Source organism: Anomaloglossus baeobatrachus, chromosome 3, assembly GCF_048569485.1.
Source record: "Anomaloglossus baeobatrachus isolate aAnoBae1 chromosome 3, aAnoBae1.hap1, whole genome shotgun sequence".
NCBI classification, from domain to species: Eukaryota; Metazoa; Chordata; class Amphibia; order Anura; family Aromobatidae; genus Anomaloglossus; species Anomaloglossus baeobatrachus.
In genome coordinates this window covers 181,553,951-181,575,870 of record NC_134355.1, presented here as the reverse complement: position 1 = coordinate 181,575,870, position 21,920 = coordinate 181,553,951, and the positions used below count along the sequence as shown (strand labels likewise).

At 45.8% G+C, this 21,920-nt stretch overlaps 1 protein-coding gene across 1 annotated transcript in view; it reads left to right on the top strand.

Annotated features, from left to right (window-relative positions):
• Positions 1 to 13,656, top strand: part of AHCTF1 (AT-hook containing transcription factor 1) — a 253,101-nt gene extending 239,445 nt beyond the window's left edge. Inside the window, 3 exon segments of the mRNA XM_075339614.1 lie at positions 1,745 to 1,884; positions 1,967 to 2,067; positions 13,267 to 13,656. Of these exon segments, the coding sequence (XP_075195729.1) occupies positions 1,745 to 1,884; positions 1,967 to 2,067; positions 13,267 to 13,441 (416 nt within the window). The 3' untranslated portion in view covers positions 13,442 to 13,656.
• The last annotated feature ends 8,264 nt before the right edge of the window (positions 13,657 to 21,920 follow it).

Genomic DNA, 21,920 nt, shown 5'->3' with positions numbered 1-21,920 from the left:
TGCAGGGAACGGTGACCAGCTCCACACAGGTCAGCGACGCTGCTGCTGACACAGGAGTATGAGCGATGCTGCTGGAGGGAGGAAAGGTGAGTATAAACTTTATTCTTTTTTTTTTTTTCAGTACCACAAGATACAGGGCATAAAGCAGGATGGGGGCTATATACCAGGAAGAGGGACATATATACAAGGATGGGGATCATATACAAGGCAGGAGGATCGTTATCAGGATGGGGTACCTTAGCAGAGAATTTGGCACATTACCCCATAAGTGTTAGCAGCAGATCCTTACCAATTTGATCATGCAGGCATATGTACAATTAATAAGGCCAATGACTTACGGAGGGCGGAAGTGTATACACTGAGGGCGGATAAATTACTGCGCAGGCTTTCACATTGCAAAAAAAAAACAGTCACAGGCATACTGTGATGCTAATAGGAGAGATCGATGCTAGTGAAGACCGGAGGCACGGCTTTCTTCTGGGCAGCAAACGCCCCGTAGCCTGGAAGACCTCATTACCATAATGTGATAGATGATATTTCTTCAACAAGGCTTCTGCTATGAGGCATACAAGGAAGACTATTTTTAGCATCCTGTAACCTGTATGCCCATAGAAACTGTTTAAATTGGTCAAAGGGGTGACAGATTCCCTTTAACCACTGCCAGGAATCTTTCATTATATTTTGGATCCAGTAATATAGCAAAATTTGGTGATGACATCACTGTTATACATTCATAACATTGGTGGCTATCCTTTGAGAATCACTTCTGTGACTCTGTGCCAGTTATTAAAGTTGGTGGATCTCTCCGCACACTTTTTTTTTTTTTCTGTAATTTATTTTTACCTGTTCAGGCAGCACATGTACTCCTACATTTTTAAATATATTAAGTTATATTTTAATTGTTCACCTTGCTGCCCTTCTTTGTGTGTCATTGGATCCTCTTTCAGTGGGTCATTGCAACCTCTTTTTTGCTTTGTACCACCTTGCAATCAAACAATACAAGGAGTTAAGCCACCAATGCAAAGTGTATATATGACCATTAAACACCTTTTGAGGAAAGGGCAATTTGATCAAATTATTTAGGTGAAAAACTATTTTCTATGTTTATCACCATAGGTAGAGCATTGTTTACTTGATAACACATTATCACTAATTGTATAAAACTATACTTGGAGTGGGGAGAAACAGAAAAGATGGATTCATGTAGGAAGCGGAGCCATGAATGAATGTTATGAGCATGTGAAAAAATACGCAATTGCAAACAAAATCATTGGGGGACGTTGACTTGGTAGGGCATTGTTTACTTTAAACACCTATCACCAATATAATTTGAACTATGCTTTGAGTGGGAAGAAACCTAAGATTGCTTTAAAAAAAAATAAAAAACTTGCAATAATAACACTTAAACATTGATGATTAACGCTCATGGGACAATACCGAGACATTATGGTTTATACTTGGGAATATCACAAATAAATGACTGTCAGCACACCTTAAAAAAAAAAAAAAAAAACTCCGTTTCATATCCTGCTGTACTTCCATTTTTTTTTCTTTCAAATATATCTTCAGGCCCAAAAAATAGACTAAAAAAAAGTAATATGTTGATGTTGTTAAATTTGATTTTTATATTTTTTTCCCCAACAGTGGCTTTTTACCTTTCTAGTGCTTTCAAAGATATGGCTATAATTCTAATAATGGACCTAATCTTTCTTGTCTAAAGAACTTGTGTCTGTTCCCTCTGCAGCTGAGAAAGTGGCTCTCCTGATTTCCCCAAATAAGACGCCAGCACCAGTAGATTCGGAGTACATATTTTCGCCACCATCTCTAAGAACAAGGAGGACAACCAGGACAAATGTCTCCACTAGTGTTATGCAGGAAGAAAAGGTCTGATTTAGTTTTTTATTTTTGGGCATTTGTTTACATACATTTTACTCCTACGTTACAATAATGTTTTCCTAATTTTTAGGATGTTACGGTTAAGGGGTCACTATCAGGAACCTCAGCTATCATTGCTAAACCAAAGCAACCAAGAGGCAGACCTCCAAAAAACAAAGTAAAAAAAGACCAGTAAGTATTTGTTTTAATTTTAATTTTTCTTTTTAATATAGGTAAAATCATCTAACTTAAATACTAACTTTAGGCCTTAACTCATTATGGTGTATACGCCAGATTTTGCAGCACACGATGTTGCGCAACATATTTTCAACTTTATTTCCAAACCAGTTTTGGCCAGCTACATACCTTACTGCAGGTTGGGCATACATTACCCCAGAAATGTTATGCCAGAAATTGTAGCTCAGTCCATCAGTGATAAGATGCGCAGAATGCCAGCACATCTTAATTCTGCATGCCTATCATTAGGACTGGTGTATGAAATTTCAGTCTTAATGAATCTGGCCCTTTATTCTTACAGGATGAGGATGATTGTTATGAAGCTTAACAAATTTGAAAATATATTTAATATTTATGTGCCACCTTCATGGGTTGGCCTCAGTAGAGCATAGTGGTGATCATTGACTGCAGCTGTCTTGCAAGTTAGTCCACTTTGCCACCGCCCTTTTCTGTAATCGATGTCTGTTACCTTATACTGTGGGGCTCCAACAGTGTTTATTGTATGGCATTTCAAACCGCAGCATTCTTCATGTTTTACAGAGAAGTCTATAGAAAGCTAGAATATATGTAAACGTAGCGCAACTAACACTAAAAAGCAGGAGACTGTTAGGCCACCACCTGGGATCTTTAATAGTTGAATTTAGTATTACAGAGGTCTATTTAAAGGGAATCTCAGCAGGGTTTTGCTAACTCATCTGAGAGCAGCATGATGTAGACAATGTGACCCTGAATCCAAAGATGTACCACTAAGGCCGGTTTCACATTTGTGTCGTTTTGACGGAAACTGAATCCAGCACAGATGCAGTACAGTACATTTATTTACAGCGTGTCACCATGCGGTTGTGTGCTTCATACACAACCGCATGTGTCCACATGGTGTTGCACTTCCACTGTAAATAAATGAACTGTACTGCATCTGTGATGGATTCCGTTTCCAGCAAAACGATGCAAATATGAAATCGGCTTTAGTTTACTGGGTGCAGTGGTTCTGCCTGCTTTAGGTTTAGCATGTAACAGAGCTCAAAGCTGCCACCCACACCAAATTCTCCAGATACAATGTCTATAGACAGTGAGCTATTAATCCCAGAAAGAAGGGCGTGCCAGACTAGCTGACCTCCAGCTATCCTGGTCCCTCAATGGTAATCTCCTGAAGCTAAAGCAAACATTACTGGTAAACACCACCACACAGTGTGAAAAGAGAAGCTCACTAAAATCTGTTAACCATTAAAGCATGCTGTCTTCAGATTATATAGCTAATATCTGCTGACCTATTCCTTTTTAATAGGTGGAAAGTAGGTAGTTTTTCACCTGATATTTGCTAATTTTAGAGGGTGTAGAGTAAATGGGAGGAGGGGAAAAAGGAAAAATGTGAGAAACTTTCAAGTTTAGCTGTTTATGGCCAACTGTGTATTAACGGGTTTATCCAGGCTATCACAAAGGCGTGCCGTTACTCTGTGACCGCAGACTTGTGAATACTTGCACAGTGCACGCTGTGAGGATCCTCTGGAGCCCATGGTGAGACTGAGAAGCCATGCTACTGTGATAATGAAATATCAGCTCTATTCCAAAGTGGAATTCAGAACATTGGCATGCCCTACATGAACAAGCACCCGTATAGCTCCCTCAAGGGAAAATGAAAGTGTAGAGGTTCATTGAAAACTACAATGCAAAATATATGTATGTATGTATGTATGTATGTATGTATGAATATATATGTATGTTTAGGAGTGGCATCTGCACCGTCGCAGCAACAGCCACAAAATTTTGTACACTCACGGTCTGGACCCCGAGAGTGTCATAGGCTATGTTGTGAGGTGAAACTTTAACCCCGCGTGTTCCAATAAGTTCCAATTTACCAATCAATTTTGCCCCTATCTACATAATGAGGAAAATGAAACGAAAAGTGTATCCGCACCGTCTCATTTACAATCGCGAAATTTTGCACAGACACCTCATGTGACCCAGGGAACATCGTAGACTGTTTTGACAGAAAAATGTAACCCCGCACTTTAGTTACACTCCAAACAACATGGCTCCATTAAAGTAAATGGAGCCTGGAACTACAGGTTATTAGTAGGAGCTGTGATTGGTTGCTATAGGAACAAAGGAAATTCATAGTGTAAGAAGCTTACAGTGCCTACAAGTAGTATTCAACCCCCTGCATATTTAGCAGGTTTACACATTCGGAATTAACTTGGCATTGTGACATTTGGACTGTAGATCAGCCTGGAAGTGTGAAATTCACTGCAGCAAAAAAGAATGTTATTTCTTTTTTTATATTTTTTTTAAATTGTGAAAAGTTTATTCAGAGGGTCATTTATTATTCAACCCCTCAAACCACCAGAATTCTGTTTGGTTCCCCTAAAGTATTAAGAAGTATTTCAGGCACAAAGAACAATGAGCTTCACATGTTTGGATTAATTATCTTTTTCCAGCCTTTTCTGACTAATTAAGACCCTCCCCAAACTTGTGAACAGCACTCATACTTGGTCAACATGGGAAAGACAAAGGGGCATTCCAAGGCCATCAGAGACAAGATTGTGGAGGGTCACAAGGCTGGCAAGGGGTACAAAACACTTTCCAAGGAGTTGGGCCTACCTGTCTCCACTGTTGGGAGCATCATCCGGAAGTGGAAGGCTTATGGAACTACTGTTAGCCTTCCACGGCCTGGACAGCCTTTGAAAGTTTCCACCCGTGCCGAGGCCAGGCTTGTCCGAAGAGTCAAGGCTAACCCAAGGACAACAAGGAAGGAGCTCCGGGAAGATCTCATGGCAGTGGGGACATTGGTTTCAGTCAATACCATAAGTAACGTACTCTACCGCAATGGGCTCCGTTCCAGACGAGCCCATAAGGTACCTTTACTTTCAAAGCGTCATGTCAAGGCTCGTCTACAGTTTGCTCATGATCCCTTGGAGGACTCAGACAGACTGGTTCAAGGTTCTCTGGTCTGATGAGACCAAGATCGAGATCTTTGGTGCCAACCACACACGTGACGTTTGGAGACTGGATGGCACTGCATACGACCCCAAGAAAACCATCCCTACAGTCAAGCATGGTGGTGGCAGCATCATGCTGTGGGGCTGTTTCTCAGCCAAGGGGCCTGGCCATCTGGTCCGCATCCATGGGAAGATGGATAGCATGGCCTACCTGGAGATTTTGGCCAAGAACCTCCGCTCCTCCATCAAGGATCTTAAGATGGGTTGTCATTTCATCTTCCAACAAGACAACGACCCAAAGCACACAGCCAAGAAAACCAAGGCCTGGTTCAAGAGGGAAAAAATCAAGGTGTTGCAGTGGCCTAGTCAGTCTCCTGACCTTAACCCAATTGAAAACTTGTGGAAGGAGCTCAAGATTAAAGTCCACATGAGACACCCAAAGAACCTAGATAACTTGGAGAAGATCTGCATGGAGGAGTGGGCCAAGATAACTCCAGAGACCTGTGCCGGCCTGATCAGGTCTTATAAAAGACGATTATTAGCTGTAATTGCAAACAAGGGTTATTCCACAAAATATTAAACCTAGGGGTTGAATAATAATTGACCCACACTTTTATGTTGAAAATGTATTAAAAATTTAACTGGGCAACATAACTTGTTGGTTTGTAAGATTTATGCATCTGTTAATAAATCCTGCTCTTGTTTGAAGTTTGCAGGCTCTAACTTATTTGCATCTTATCAAACCTGCTAAATCTGCAGGGGGTTGAATACTACTTGTAGGCACTGTATATGTGAGGTAATAAGATGTCGGTGGGGACACGGATAGAGACAGACTGAGGGAGAGACGGGAACAGACGGAGCACATTACTTGGCCATTTTAGTTAAATCTGTGTGGAATATCTGTGGTGTTGAAATATGTTGTGGTGATGGCTAAGAGAAAACTATTTTACGGTGAGTACAAAAAATCCGTTAGCTTAGTTTTTGCCTTTTAATAATTACATTTCTATCTGTTTTGTGGCTTTTGCGTGCAGAATACATTTTTAATACATTTTATTTTAAGTTTTTAACCCGGGCGAAACCGGGTAGTACAGCTAACTATATATGTATGTATTCATATATTCAAAAAGACAACTCTCCTACAGAAAGCAGACTCATATGTCTGTGGATGGAAAAATAAAGTTATGCCTCTTGGGAGAAGGCATGAAAAAAATGGAGATTGGCAATGTCTGGAAGGGGTTAATGAAATAGTCGCATAAAGGTAGACAGTGGTGCGATATTGAGACTCTACCTAATTTAACCATGTAGAACGCTGAACAAACCGCCGGCTGCGGAGGGTCGACAGTGAAAGTTAGTGTGCGGTCTGCAAACGCCACAGCATATCAGAAACGTAACTGGTGGATTGCCATTCTCAAGTCCTCCATGGAAGTCAATGGGGGGTCTTGAGCATTTTTTTTTTTTTTTTAAAGATCTTCTGGAAAAATGCTAGAATTCCCCAAAGACTTCCATTACTCGGTTATCAAGTAGAGCCTGTCCAATTATTAAAAGGCTTGTTACCACTACCACTACGATTCCTGAGCATGATCGTGTTCTCTCATCACTACTAAGCACCCAAAGTTATTTACATGTACTGTTGCTATTAATGTATTCCCTTACTATAGGGTATTTGCTCAGTATGTTTTTCTCTTCGGTTCTGCCAATTAAATGGCCAGCGTGAATATGCACCTAGATAGGGCACTTATACCAACATTTTTTCCAGCACAATGCTTTTCAGTTAAAAGAAATGTCACCAAGTTTTTACCACCTATTCTGAGAGCAGCATGATTTAAAGACCAGACCCTAATTCCAGCAATGTTTCACTTGTTCTGCTGCTGTGTGTAGTTTTTGATAAAATCTCTGGTTTATCAGCAGAGGATTATCATTAAAGGATCAAGAGCTCCATAGAACCCCGCCCCACCACTGATTGGCTGCTTTCTGACAATGTAATCAGTGGTGGCGACAGGATTACATTTACATAACTGCTGGATCTGCAGCATGTAAAACAGTGATTTTCTGAAAATGTCAGAACGCAGTTTTGTGACACATCGCTGGAATCAGGGTCTCTGCCCCTACGTCATACTGCGGTCAGATAAGATAGGAAAAATCTGATCGATTCCCTTCAAGGCAATTGGAATGGTTTGATCTGTTCATCTATTTCATGCATTTAATGAAAGTATTGTGGTGGACATACTCTGCGGTCTGTACCAGAAAGCTTAATTTCTTTGTCGCTCCATTGGGAGACCCAGACAATTGGGTGTATAGCTACTGCCTCCGGAGGCCACACAAAGTATTACACTCAAAAGTGTAAACCCCTCCCCTCTGCTATACACCCTCCCGTGCATCACGGGCTCCTCAGTTTTTATGCTTTGTGCGAAGGAGGCTGACATCCACGCATAGCTCCACATCTTAGTCAGCAGCAGCTGCTGACTAGGTCGGATGGAAGAAAAGAGGGCCCATATCAGGGCCCCCAGCATGCTCCCTTCTCACCCCACTCTTGTCGGCGGTGTTGTTAAGGTTGAGGTACCCATTGCGGGTACATAGGCAGGAGCCACATGCTGTTTTCCTTCCCCATCCCTTTAGGGCTCTGGGTGAAGTGGGATCCTAATCGGTCTCCAGGCACTGGGACCGTGCTCCCTCCGCAGCCCCTGGGGAAATCTGCTGGACAGGAGCCGGGTATCGTCAGGGACAAGGCCCTGCTACTGTGAGGTACTCTGTGTCCCCGTGGGGACCGCGCATGGAGCGCTTGTGCCATACACACTGCAGCACTGCTGGGTGTGTTAGTGCGCCGGGGACTACCGCGCCGACCGTGCTTATTTGCCGGCCGCGCTTATAACTTTAGTCCCCGGCTTTTGCGGCCTAGTTTCGCTTATTCCCGCCCACAGGCCTGCCAGTCAGGGGAAGGGCGGGAAGCTGCACAGGACGGCAGCACTGAGGGCTGGAGCATACTCTGTATCCTCCTCCCCCCTCACTCAGCACAGTGGCGCACTTTCTAGGGCACGCCCACGGCCCCCTCCTCCCCACAGAACGCCGGCAGCCATTACTGTCAGCACTTCTGACGCTGGAGAGGAGAAACAACATCAGGGGGCCCGGGCACGGATTCTGGTGATCTCACAACCGCTGTGAGCGGTCGGTAAGCAGCACCTGAGGTGCTGGCCCCACTGAGTGCCGAAGTGTATATATATATATATATATATATATATATATATATATATATATATATATATATATATATATATGCTTGTTGTATGGTCGCACTGTTGTTTTTTGGCTACTCCTAGAGAAGCCTTACAGTCCAGCCCCGGGCACTGTTCAATCATTATACCACCCCCGGACCTGCCAGTCAGGAGGAAGGGCGGGACAGTCGGGCTGACGCCGACAGTGAGGGCCGGAGCACACTTCGCTGTCCTCCGCCCCCCTCACTAATCACGCTACGGAACTGATCCCCTCAAGGACTCAGTGTCCCCTTGGGGACGGTGCAGAGAGCAGCTTCGCCTCAGACTTGGCGACTACCGCGCCTGCTTGCCGGCCGCGGTCTGTAACTTTAGTTCCCGGCTTTTGCGGCCTAGCGCCGTAAACTCTCGTCCCTGGCCCTGCCAGTCAGGGGGAAGGGCGGGACGGTCAGTCGGAGGCTAGCAGTGACGGCTGGAGCACACTTGGCTGTCCTCCGGCTCCCTCACGTTTCGCTCAGGGCACCAGATTCCTGCACTTTTGGGGTTACGCCCACGGCTCCCCCCTCCACTGTACACGCCGACAGCCATGTTTTCAGCAGCACATACTGCTTCAGGGTCGGTACACCAGGGGGCTTCTTCTCGATGCTGGGCCCCCTAGAGTGATGAACTGTATATGGGATACACTGTATATATGGCTATATAATGTTTGAATGCAGTTTCACTGGTTGAGCTTCGCCGGCGTTCCCTGTCCAGGCGGCAGGGACAGAGTTACAGCTTTGCTGAAAAACTCTCTGGGTCATTTTCACTATCCATGTCTCAGGCTATGGACAAATGGTCGGCTAAGAGACTAGGAGTTTGCAGTCCAGACCGGCCCCTTACACAGGCCCCGGGCAATGCGGGTTCGCCCCAGGCCTCCCTCGGTCTGCGACGAAGCGTGTTCCTGGGGTGGCCTCTAGTTAGTACGTGGTAAACTCCAGCACGAACCGCAGTCCCAGTCCGGCTAAGCAGCCTTGCTTGGAATCTTCCCCGACTTCTAGGGTCTCAGCTTGAGGACCCTCTAGAGGATGGGGCGGAGGTCGCAACCCAGGACTCTGTCCGGACGTGGCTCTCAAGGCTTCACAGATTCTGTCCAGAAGCACACCTTCCCGGGCAAGCGTTTTGCTGAACGCCTTATAACACACGTTGTCCCTTTCCCTCTGACGTTAAGGTTTCGGCTCAGTGTCATAAGGTGCCCGCCAGTCTCTGACTGGCGGCTAGATCAGTAGTAGCAGTGGCTGGCGGGTCCACGCTCAAGAATGCCACGGACAGACAGATAGCACTCCTAATGGGATCCATCTATGAAGCCATAGGCGCGTCCGTTGCCCCAGCCTTTGCAGGGGTGGGCACTCCAGGCTATCTCAATCAATGCGGTCATCCTGTGCTCCGCAATTAGCGTCTTTGACGTCTCAGGCGGTGGTATTTTTATCCTCCGCCGTGCACAGAGAACCTTTTCTGCATGGCGGTCCAGGTCAGGGGAGTGGTCCCCACATGTCCAAGACCGATGTAGGAGACATTCTGTCTTACGGTCACAGGATAGAGCTCAGTTCTCGTCCTCCGACTCGTTGATTCACAGCATCTCCGTCCCCCGAGCGAGCCGATGCACGTTTCCAGTCGGTGAACACTCCGAAGGCAGGAGGAGTTGCGATCCTAGTTCCCCTTCAAGAACGTAGTCGCGGCTTTTTACTCCAGCTTGTTCGTGGTACCAGATAGGACGGATCACTCCGCCCCGTTCTGGACTTCACACGGCTCAACGGACGGAGAACCTGACGGTTCCGGATGGAATCTCTCCGCTTGCCATCACCTTTGATGGCCCAAGGAGGTTTTCTAGCATCAATCGACATCAGGGATGCTTATTTCCACGTGCCGATTGTACCAGAATATCAGCGCTTCCTGCGCTTCGCCATAGGGAACGAACACCTTCAGTTCGTGGCACTAACTTTCGGCCTGGTGACAGCCCTACGGGCCTTCACCAAGGTCATGACAACGGTGGTAGCGGTCCTACTCTCTCAGGCAATCTGCTGGTCAAGGCCACCTCTCGGATGGCATGCCAACACAGACTGAACATTGCTCTAGAGACTCTCCAGAGATTCGGGTGGTTCATCAATTTTTCCTAAACTCAAAATTGGCACCGGCCCAATCACTGACATATCTCGGCATGGAGTGTCATACTCTCTCAGAGATAGTGAAGCTTCCGCTGGACAAACAGCGTTCACTACAGACAGGGGTGCAATCGTTCCTTCGAGCCCAGTCACACCCGTGAGGCGCCTCATGCACTTCCTGGAGAAGTTGGTGGCAGCAATAGAGGGAGCTCCGTTTGCGCAGATTCATCTGCGCCCACTTTAATGGGACTTTCTCCGCAAATGGGACAGCAATTCGACGTCCCTCGACAAGAACGTTGCTCCTTCTCGGGCAGCCATGGCCTCCCTTCAGTGGTGGCTTCTTCCCACTCCTGTCGAAGGAAAAACCCTTCCTGCCCACATCCTGGGCTGTGGTCACGGCGGACGCGAGTCTGTCAGGGAGTCTTCCTCCACCACAGGGCTCAGGGTACATGGACTCAGCAGAGTCCTCCCTCCAGATCAATGTTCTGGAGAGAAGGGCAGTGTTCTAGCCCTAATAGCGTTCCAGCCATGGCTGGAAGGCAGGCAGATCCGAATTCAGTCGGACAACGCCACGGCGGTGGCATACATCAACCACCAAGGCGGCACAAGCAGTCGGCAAGCCTTCCAGCAAGTCCGGCGGATTCTGCTGTGGGTGGAAGCCACAGCCTCCACCATCTCCGCAGTTCACATCCCGGGCGTAGAAAACTGGGAAGCAGACTTTCTCAGTCGCCAGGGCATGGACGCAGGGGAATGGTCTCTTCGACCGGACGTGTTTCAAGAGATTGTTGCCGCTGGGGGAAGCCGGACGTCGACCTATTGGCGTCCCGGCACATCAACAAGGTCCCGGCATTCATGGCACGTTCTCAAGATCACAGAGCTCTGGCGGCAGACGCATTCTGAATTCTGCGGCCCTCAACCTGACTGTGTAGCCATTGAGTACTGGATCCTAGCGTCTTCAGGGTTATCTCAAGAGGTCATTGCCACTATGAGACAGGCCAGGCAACCAACGTCCGCCAAAGATCTACCACAGGACGTGGAAGATCTTCTTATCCTGGTGCTCTGATCAGAGTTTTACTCTCTGGCCATTCGCCTTGCCCACTTCTGTCCTTCCTTCAATCCGGAATGGAGAAGGGGTTGTCTCTCGGTTCCCTTAAGGGACAAGTTTCGGCGCTTTCTGTGTTTGTGTTTCAAAAGCGTCTAGCCAAACTTCCTGCAGGGGGTTTGCCACATAGTCCCTCCTTACAAGCGTCGGCTGGAACCCTGGGATCGGAACAGGGTGATACCGGCTCTTCAGAATCCACCCTTCGAGCCAATGAGAGATATTCTCTTTCACGCCTTTCGCAGAGGGTGGTCTTCCTAGTAGCAGTCACGTCACTCCGCAGAGTGTCTGACATAGCAGTCCCCCTTCCTGGTGTTTCACCAGGACAAGCTGGTTCTGCGTTCGGTTCTGGAATTTCTCCCGAAGGTGGTATCCTCTGTTCATCTCAATCAGGATACCTTTTTACCTTCTTTTTGTCTCATCCGGTTCACCAACGTGGAAAGGATTTGCACTTGTTAGGTCTGGTGAGAGCACTCAGACTCTACATTTCTTGTACGGTGCCCCTGCGCCGCTCGGATGCGCTCTTGTCCTTGTCGCTGACCAGCGTAAAGGGTCGCAAGCTCCCAAGTCAACTTGGCTCGGTGGATCAAGGAACCAATTCTCGAAGCCTACCGTTCCGCTGGGCTTCCGGTTCCTTCAAGGCTGAAGGCCATTCTCCCAGAGCCGTGGGTGCGTCCTGGGCGTTGCTGCACCAGGCTACGGCTCAGCAGGTGTGTCAGGCGACTACCTGGTTGAGTCTGCACGACTTCACGGAGCACTATCTAGTGCATACCTACGCTCGGCAGATGCCAGCTTAGGTAGGCGAGTCCTTCAGGCGGCGGTTGCCCACCTGTAGGAAGGGGCCGTTTTACGGCTATATTACGAGGTATTCTTTTACCCACCCAGGGACTGCTTTTGGACGTCCCAATTGTCTGGGTCTCCCAATGGAGCGACAAAGAAGAAGGGAATTTTGTTTACTTACCGTAAATTCCTTTTCTTCTAGCTCCAATTGGGAGACCCAGCACCCGCCCCTGTTCCCTTCGGGCTGTTATTCTTTGTGTACACATGTTGTTCAGATTGAATTGTTCTTGGTCATGGTTTCAGTTCTCCGAACATCCTTCGGATTGAATTTACCTTAGACCAATTTATAAGTTTCCTCCTTCCTGCTTTTGCACCAAAACTGAGGAGCCCGTGATGCACGGGAGGGTGTATAGCAGAGGGGAGGGGTTTACACTTTTGAGTGTAATACTTTGTGTGGCCTCCGGAGGCAGTAGCTATACACCCAATTGTCTGGGTCTCCCAATTGGAGCTAGAAGAAAAGGAATTTACGGTAAGTAAACAAAATTCCCTTCATTTCTATGTTCAGGGAATATATTACCATTTATCTGTTAATATTATGTTGCAATATATTTATATTTTGGACACAACTAGAGATGAGTGGGTTTTGGCTGATAAGTTTCAGGAGGAGCCCATTGCAGGTCTGGAAAAAGAACCTAAGGGGCTGTGTGACTTTGTTGTAGTTTCCATTAGAAACTGCAAGCACTACCCAGAGTCTGACCTTGGCTGCCCACAGCATCCACCCCAACACACCTTGTTGACTTCTAATGGGCTGATATGGTGTTCCTCACTTCTGAAAGGAAAAATAGTGCTGCATGCAATCTGCCATGACTATCCTAGGATGGATTCTCTCCTCCAGATTTAAGCATAGCCTCACCTGTATACAGATAAAGCATATAATGAATGATTATGTAATGTACCCTATGCACTTCAACTTATTACTTCTCGATTTGTTACAGGGTAGAAGATCCCCCTCCAATAAAGATTCAGCTTTTGTCGCCTCCAGAAAGCGCAGCTGGTGATTCTGAAAGTACAAAGCCTTTAGAAACTAAAGCTGCTGATCGAAACCAGTCACGAAAAACCAGGAGAAGGATAGTCATATCAAAACCAGTCACTCGCAGGAAGATCAGATGATTGTTCCTTTTGAATGTTGATTTTAATGTGTTGTGTAAAATAAACACTGTAAAATAATGAATCGGCTAATTGGGAAGAATAATTTATATAAATTATTGTAAATGGTCTTAAAAGCTTGAAGTTTAATATTTCATTGGAATTTTCTTCCCAGACAATTTTTCTATTTTGTATCATTTTATAAGAAAATGTATCTATAGGTTCTTGATATATTAAATAAAAGAAATTAACAAAATTGTCCTTTTATCATAAAAAAAGTGGTTTCATTTTTTTTTTTGTACTCAATCATGGTTTTCCATAATGACACTCCGAAATGTATTACATCATTCACCTTTTTTTAAGCCTACGGTTATTTTTTCCTAATCTTAAAGAGCATGTCACCAGGTTTTTGCCACTTAATCTGAGAGAAGCATAATGTAGGGGCAGAGATCCTGATTACAGTGATGTCACTCAGCTGCTTAGTGGTTTGTTTGTATTTTATATAAAATCACTGTTTAATCAGCAGTAGATTATCATTAGAGGACTACTTGGCATGCTGCCAGGTAGTCCAGCATATTCATGAGCTCTGTATAACTGTTGGACCTGCAGCAGAGAGAGCATTGATCTTGTCACTTATTGAGCTTTTGCTCTCATTTTGATATCACTGGAATCAGGGTCTCTGTGTACTTTATGCTGCTCTCAGATGGGGAAGCAAAAACTTGGAGTCCCTTTCAAAGATGTATTTTCTGCTGCGTTTTTTGTACATAGAAAGTTTGCTGCATTTAAGAAATACTGCAGGTTGCTTTTTTATTATTAACCCCTTCCTGCTTCGAACCAGTTTTCACCAATTGTTTTAAAATCTGACCAGTGTCACATTATGATGTAATAACTCTGGAATGCTTCAACGGATCCCAGTAATTCAGTTTTGTTTTTTTTGAGTGACCCTTTGTACTTCATGTTAGTGGTAAGTTTAGGCTGATATTTTTTGCCTTTATTTGGAAAATACTGGATATTTGGTGACAATGTCACAATTTTCAAACTTAAAATTTTTATGCCCTTAAACCAGAGTTTTAACAAAATAGTTAATACATAACATGTCCCCACATCTCTATTTTAAATCAGCACCACTATTGAAATATTTTTGTTAGAAGGGTTAAAAGATTATTAACAATTTCCCATTTTTTCCAACCAAATTAGCAACTTTTTTTTTTTTTAGGGACCAGATCACATTTGATGTAATGCTGAGTGGTCCATGTTACAGAAAATACCCAAAAATTACACCACTTTAAAAACTGCACCCCTCAAACTGCTCAAAACCACATCCAAGAAGTTGATTAACCCTTCAGGTGCTTCACAGTAAAAAAGCAATGGGGAAGGAAAAAATGAAAATGACTTTTTTCCACAAAAAAGTTACTTTAGCGCCACATTTTGCATTCATAGGGGAACACAGAAGAAATGGCACAATAAAATGGTGCATTTTCTCCTGAGTACATAGATGCCTCATATGTGGTGAACTAGTGTTTGGGCGCATGGAAGGGAAGGAGCGCTATTTGACTTTTTGAGCGCAGAAGTGGCTAGAATAGATGGCGGACACAATGTAATGTTTGCAGAGCCCTTGATGTGCCTAAACAGTGGAAACCCCCCACAGGTGGTGACATTTTGGAAACTACACCTCTCGAGGAATTTATGTAGAGGTGGTGAACATATTAAACCCACAGGCGACTCACAGAAAATTATAATGTTGAGCTGAGAAAATAAATTAAAAAAAAATTCAATCACCCATGATGGCACTACGAGAGAGTGGATCTGCCCTTCAAGGACCGTAAACCTCCAGGATATAAAGGGGCAGAACCTCTCCCCGCATCAGTTGGTTTCCTGTCCTTGAATGGGGAACCTCCAGATGGCGGTTCAGGAGGCCCTTTGGGGCTGAATCGGATGATGGATGTTTTGGTCCGGGCCGGAGGATCAGGCAGCGGCACAAGCCGTGCCTCGGCCGGCGGACAATCATCGCGCACAGCCTGGGGGTTTCAGCTGGACGCGCTGACAGGGATCTCTCCATGGTTTATCTGGCACCATACTCCACGGGGACCGGGTTGGTGCCGTAATGCCGCCGCAGCAGTAAAATACAGGAGCTTACCTGGTAAGTGCGCGGAGGCTGGCGTGAGCGGCGGCATGCAGTGCGGTGCAGTCTTGCTGGATCCAAGGAAAGTGGGGGGGCCGGCTGCACATGCACGGGATTATTGAAGGGAATCCCAGCTGACGTAGTACTAACGTCGCTTCTGGCCGAAGTGATGTGGGCGGTACAATTGGAGGACTTTTTAAAACTAAATGCTGGAGGGAGCAGGCTAGGTATCATTCTGCCCTGCTCCCCAACAAAAAAAATGGATGATGAATAGCAGCAGCAATAACCACAATGGTCGCCTCAGCAGTCGCAGCGGCGTCCACAGCGGCTGTCACAGCAACAATCGAAGCGAAGCGACAAACTTCACTGTCTCGAGAAAAAACTTCAAGGCCACGACCTGCCTCACCTAAAAAGACGACGTCCAGTAAATAGTCAGGGTCACTATGTAATTTCACCGGAATTTTTTTGGAGAGTATGAAAACTGTACACTTCTGGAAAGGTTATTGTATAAGCAATAAGAAAAACAATGTTTCCATTTGCCCTGACTCATACACAGACACCATATTGAATTTCACAAAATGGCTGACTTGACATCAATTTCCCATATATACGTGTAAATAATATAAACATACTTGATTTTAATAAACATACATTTTCAGGGCAAAGAAATGCAAGGGTATACTCTAGATTCAACTAAAAATTGTTTTTACTTATTTTATTACACCATAGAAGTCACCAGTGACATACAAGGCGTTCTAGCTGAATTATACTCCGCCATCCGCTGGATCATGATAGGACCAATTGACAGCCTTGAAACTAAAAGGAGGAATAATGTTGTTGACCGAGCATCGCTCACTATGTGTCAGAACATCATGTATGGATTCAAATCCAACCGTCAGGTCAACTACAAGCCAAGAACATAATCATCATTATTCAGGCAACACCATGCACGAGAAAACCCACAGGTCCTGGGGCTGGCTCTGACTGTTCATCAAAAAACCTGCCATAAGATGCTGATGAATCTTCTCTGTTCACATGGGTTTTGTGTCCCTTATGGCCGTACCCTACGAATGAAAACTGCTTTGGCCAATGCTGTTGTAGAAAGCACCCGACCGTTAAACGGTCTGTACGTTCCACCATTCTTGAAGAAGGGCGCTTTTGTGTTCTTTGCAGTCGATAACACAGACTTTGCAGAGGATACTCCTGATGGGAAAGGAACCACACATGGAACTATAACTGCTGTATATCAAAAAGCAGATGTTGTTTGATAACCTGTTGCACCACCCTTGAACATAACAGATGCCCACACTTTATCTGTCACTCCATACCATGTACATATGAAGCCCTTTGACCAGCCAAAACCACAGCATACGAAGAGAACAGAAGACTTTGTCACAAGTCAGAAACCATCAGGTTCCAACCAACTATCGCAATTTGGATGGGTTGTTGCTACTGTTGTTTCCAGAATGCAGCAACAACAGAAATCATCGAGCAATATTCCTGTGTGGGCAGGATACAACTCACTGTTGTCCGAAAGCAAACGACTTACTAACATCAGAGCCTTACCGCTGCTTCCAGACCTGGCACACGAGGACACCCAGATCCAGTATGAAAGTGATGGTGGCGATATGTAAAAAGTCTCGGGGGCTCAAAAAATTAAAACATTATACTGTATATTGTTTGTGGATGACAACTTGTATAACAAGTAATAATACCAAATAAAAATAATTTTTAGCTGAATCTAGAGTATTTTAGATACCCCTGCATTTCTTTGCCCTGAAAATGTATGTTTATTAAAATGAAGTATGTTTATATTATTTACAAGCTGATATATATAAAGGGAAATTGATGTCAAGTCAGCCATTTTGTGAAATCCAATATGGCGTATGAGTCAGGGCAAATGGAAACATTGTTTTTCTTATTGCTTATACAATAACCTGTCCAGAAATGTATAGTTTTCATACTCTCCAAAAAATTCCGGCGAGGGTCGAAATCGAAACTTAGTAAACCTGACTAAAAGGTTGAGACCGCCGTGCAACTACCCTGAGTAGTCGAAGCTCAGGGAATTGTGCTGAACGGTGAAGTCAGCATAAAGTGACATCTGGTAAATCCAGGGAGCCCTCCAGAGGAGACTCATCAGCTGATGTGAACATTCCTCCTTCTAGCCCGGTACCGCCTTTATTCTGCTTCTGAAGGGTGAGTGATCTCTGTGCAAGTTCACATAATGAGCACCGTTTTTTTATGTTTTTCTTTCAGGCTCCTGATAGACCTAGAATGTGCAGTTCTAAGGGGTACTTCACACACAGCGAGATCGCTACTGAGATCGCTGCTGAGTCACGTTTTTTGTGACCTCATTCGCGATCTCGCTGTGTGTGACACTGAGCAGCGATCTGGCCCCTGCTGAGAGATCGCTGCTCGTTACACACAGCCCTGGTTTGTTTTTTTTATTGTTGCTCTCCCGCTGATAAGTACACATCGCTGTGTGTGACAGCGAGAGAGCAACAATCCTGAATGTCCAGGGAGCAGGAGCCGGCGTCTGACAGCCTGCGGTAAGCTGTAACCAAGGTAAACATCGGGTAACCAAGGTGGTTACCCGATATTTACCTTCGTTACCAGCCTCTGCAGCTCTCACGCTGCCAGTGCCGGCTCCTGCTCCCTGCACACGCTAAGCTAAGCGGTGTGCGCTGGTAACTAAGGTAAACATCGGGTAACCATACCCGATGTTTACCTTAGTTACCAGTGTCCGCAGCTTCCAGACGCCGGCTCCGTGCAAGCGCAGCGTCGCTTGCACGTCGCTGCTGGCTGGGGGCTGGTCACTGGTCGCTGGTGAGATCTGCCTGTTTGACAGCTCACCAGCGACCATGTAGCGATGCAGCAGCGATCCTGACCAGGTCAGATCGCTGGTTGGATCGCTGCTGCATCGCTAAAGTGTGAAGGTACCCTAAGTCCAAGCACAGGGAATGTGCTCTCTGCAACAAAGAGTTGTCCAGTACGTGGACTAAGAAGCTTTGCCAAGATTGCATACGGCAGACCCTCTCGGAAGAGACCCCGGAATTTGTAAAGGTACCTTCACACATAACGACTTACCTACGATCCCAAAAACGATGCGACCTGATAGGGATCGCAGATAAGTCGCTGGGAGGTCGCAGGTGAGATGTCACACAGTGAGATCTTACCAGCGATGCAGAACAATACAGATCGCAGTAGCGACTTGTATAACGATCTCAGCAGTCACTGTGATCCTGTTATACAGTGTCAAACACAGCGATGTGTCCTGCCCAGCAGGACATCGCCTTTGAAGAAAATGGCCTGGACCATTCTGCAACGACTAGAGATCTCACAGCCTGATCGCTGGTAATTGTCACACATAACGAGATCGCTAACGGGATCGCAACTGCGTCACCAAACCGGTGACTCGGCTGCGATCTCGCTAGCGATCTCGTTATGTGTGACAGTACCTTAACAGATTTAAAATCACTGATCAAAGCAGAGATCAAGGAATCCCTCAGCTCCTTGTCTCAGAGGGCTAGTAGCCTTGGTAAAGGTGTACCTGCTCCCCGAAATATTGAGCAGTCAGATAAATCTGAAGGTAAATGTGATTCCTCTGACTCACTTTCCCCTTCCTCCTCTGATAGTGATTCTGGTGACCGTTATTGGTTCCCTGTAGAAAACACAGGAAAATTAGTCAAATCAGTGTTATCAACTACGGGTATCCAGGAAGAAAAGGTTGATAAGACAATGCAGGACCACATGTTTACTGGGCTAGATTGGCAAAAGCACTGTACGTTCACAGTGGTGGATAAGATTCAGTCTCGTTTCCAGGGAATGGAAGAAGCCAGACAAGAGAAGTTCCCTTCCAGGGACCTTCAAGAGGAAATACCCCTTTGAGGAGGCGTCCTGTTCCTTCTGTGACAAAGCCCCCAAACCGGATGTTGCCATTACCAAGGCTTTCTTTGCCATTTGAGGATATGGGGTCCCTTAGATAGGAAAGCATATCAGTTCCTTCAGAGTACTTGGGAATCATCAGCAGGAGACTCAGACCTGCTATTGCAACTACCTGCACAGCCCGATCTCTGACAGTCTGAATAGATCAGATAGAGGAGCAGCTAAAAGATGGATCCTCTAGACAGTCTATTATTCCATCCCTTCCTTTATTACGGAGAGCAGCGGCATTCCTAGCGGACGCCTCGGCGGACTCAGCTCGTCTAGCTGCTAAGTCAGCAGCAGCATCTAACGCAGCCATGCAGACAATTTGGCTCAAAGGTTGTCCTAGGGACATTCAGACTTGATCCAAACTTTGTGCAATGCCATGCCAAGGAGAATATCTGTTTGGGCCTGTTTTGGATGACCATTTAGAGAAAGCAGGCGGCAAGAAGAAAGGTTTTCCTGGTACGCCCTTTTGGTCTTTTTAGAGGTACTTTCGGAAAGCTCTATTCAATAACAGGACTTCAAACAGAGACCGGTCTGTTGAACTGTTAACTGGTCTGACACATGACAAAAACAAGGACAAGTTTTTATGTTTTAAGGGCTCTTCCAAGGATGGCAAAAGATCCCCTAAGTGATTCATCCACCTAGGTCGGGGGGAGGCTTTCTCGTTTCCTTCCGGCCTGGGACAGGATCTCCTCCAACAGATGGATAATATCGGGTCTCAAACCACCATTCCTGACATTGCCTCCCCGACGATATGTAACAACTCCTCTAAGATCCTCACCAAGGGAAAAGCTGGCCATGGAGAGGGAGGTCTGTTGGTCCCAAGCAAAGAGCCGGGTGGGGGTTTTTACTTGACTCTTTTTGGTTTTGAAGCCAGACGGCTCTTTCCGTACAATTATAAACTTGAAAGCCCTCAACAAACAATCGTAGAAAGTTTCAAGATGGAATCAATGAAATCCTTGGTGAGACACCTGTTTCCACACTGCCACATGATGGTAATGGTGGTAGTGGATTTGGAGGACGCTTACTACCATGTTCCCATCCACGCCGCATTCCAGAGATTTCTCAGATTAGCCCTGTATGTGAGTGGAAAAATAAAACACTTTCAGTATGCAGCTCTCCCATTTGGTCTTGCAGTCGCACCAAGGGTCTTTACAAAAGATAATAGCGGAGATTTCAGCCTGTTAAAGACAAAAGGAAGTACTCTTTGTCCCGTACTTGGACAACTGCTTGAGCGTCGGTTCATCTGCTCTCCACTGCCGCCACCTTCTGAGGGAAGTATGTACCTCTCTCACAACTCTAGGGTGGCTCATCAACTGGAAAAAGTCATGGTTGGTCCCCACCAAACTCCAGCTTTTTTTGGGGTCTCATGTTAGATTCAGAGGGGGGGGGACACACAGTCCAGAGCCTCATGGAGATAACCAGCAGACTTTTCATAGTAGCAGAAAGCTCCTGTCTGTCATTACCTGCAGACCATATCAGCGGAAAGGACAATTATACAGCAGATTTTCTCAGCCACAGCAGGCTGCGTCAGGGGGAGTGGGTCTTAAACAATTCAGTGTTTTCGCAGATAATAAATATGTGGGGCACGCCAGTGATAGACCTCTTTGCGACCCGCCAGAACAGGGAAGTTCCTCAGTTCTGTTCCCTAAATCCAAGGGACCAGCCTCATGTGGTGGATGCTTTCCTAGTCAGGTGGGACTTCTACCTCGCATATGCTTTCCCTCTGATTGCCCTGATCCCAGTAGTTCTGAAGAAAATTCAGGAGGAGAGGGCAACAGTGATCCTGATGGCCCCCTTTTGGCCAACACTGCCTTGGTTCTTTTGAATGAGAAGGATGTCCATAGCCAGACCATGGGTTCTACCAGACAAGCCGAACCTTCTCACTCAGGGCCCAGTTTGTCACCCTCTCATGGACAGGCTGCATCTGACAGCTTGGCTATTGACAGGTCATTTTTAGCTAATAGGGGATTCTCCCCGGGTCTATTAGCTACCCTCATTAAATGTAGGAAGCCAATTACAAATAAGATCTACGGTAGAACTTGGAGAAAGTTTCTGTTATCTTCACGGTAAAGTTCAGAAGGTCCCCCTCCCATTTCAGATATCCTGGAGTTCCTTCAGAAGGGGTCCAGGTTTTGGCACTAGCTGCTTTATTTAATTGTGATCCAGTTGGGAGAACGTTGGGTTTCCTGTTTCATCGGGGCCTGTTCTAGAGCAAAACCTCAACGTTCTCTATCCTTGCCACCTTGGGACCCTAATATAGCCTTTTAGCCTTAACTGACGCCCCCTTTGAACCCTTGGAATCCCTATCCATTAAACATTTAACGTTAAAAGTTGTGTTTCTGACAGCCTTAACTTCAGCCCGTGGAGTTAGTGATATCCAGGCCTTGTTCATTGATACTCCTTTCACGCAATTTTTTGACAACAGGGTAGTCCTCTGGCCTGACCCTG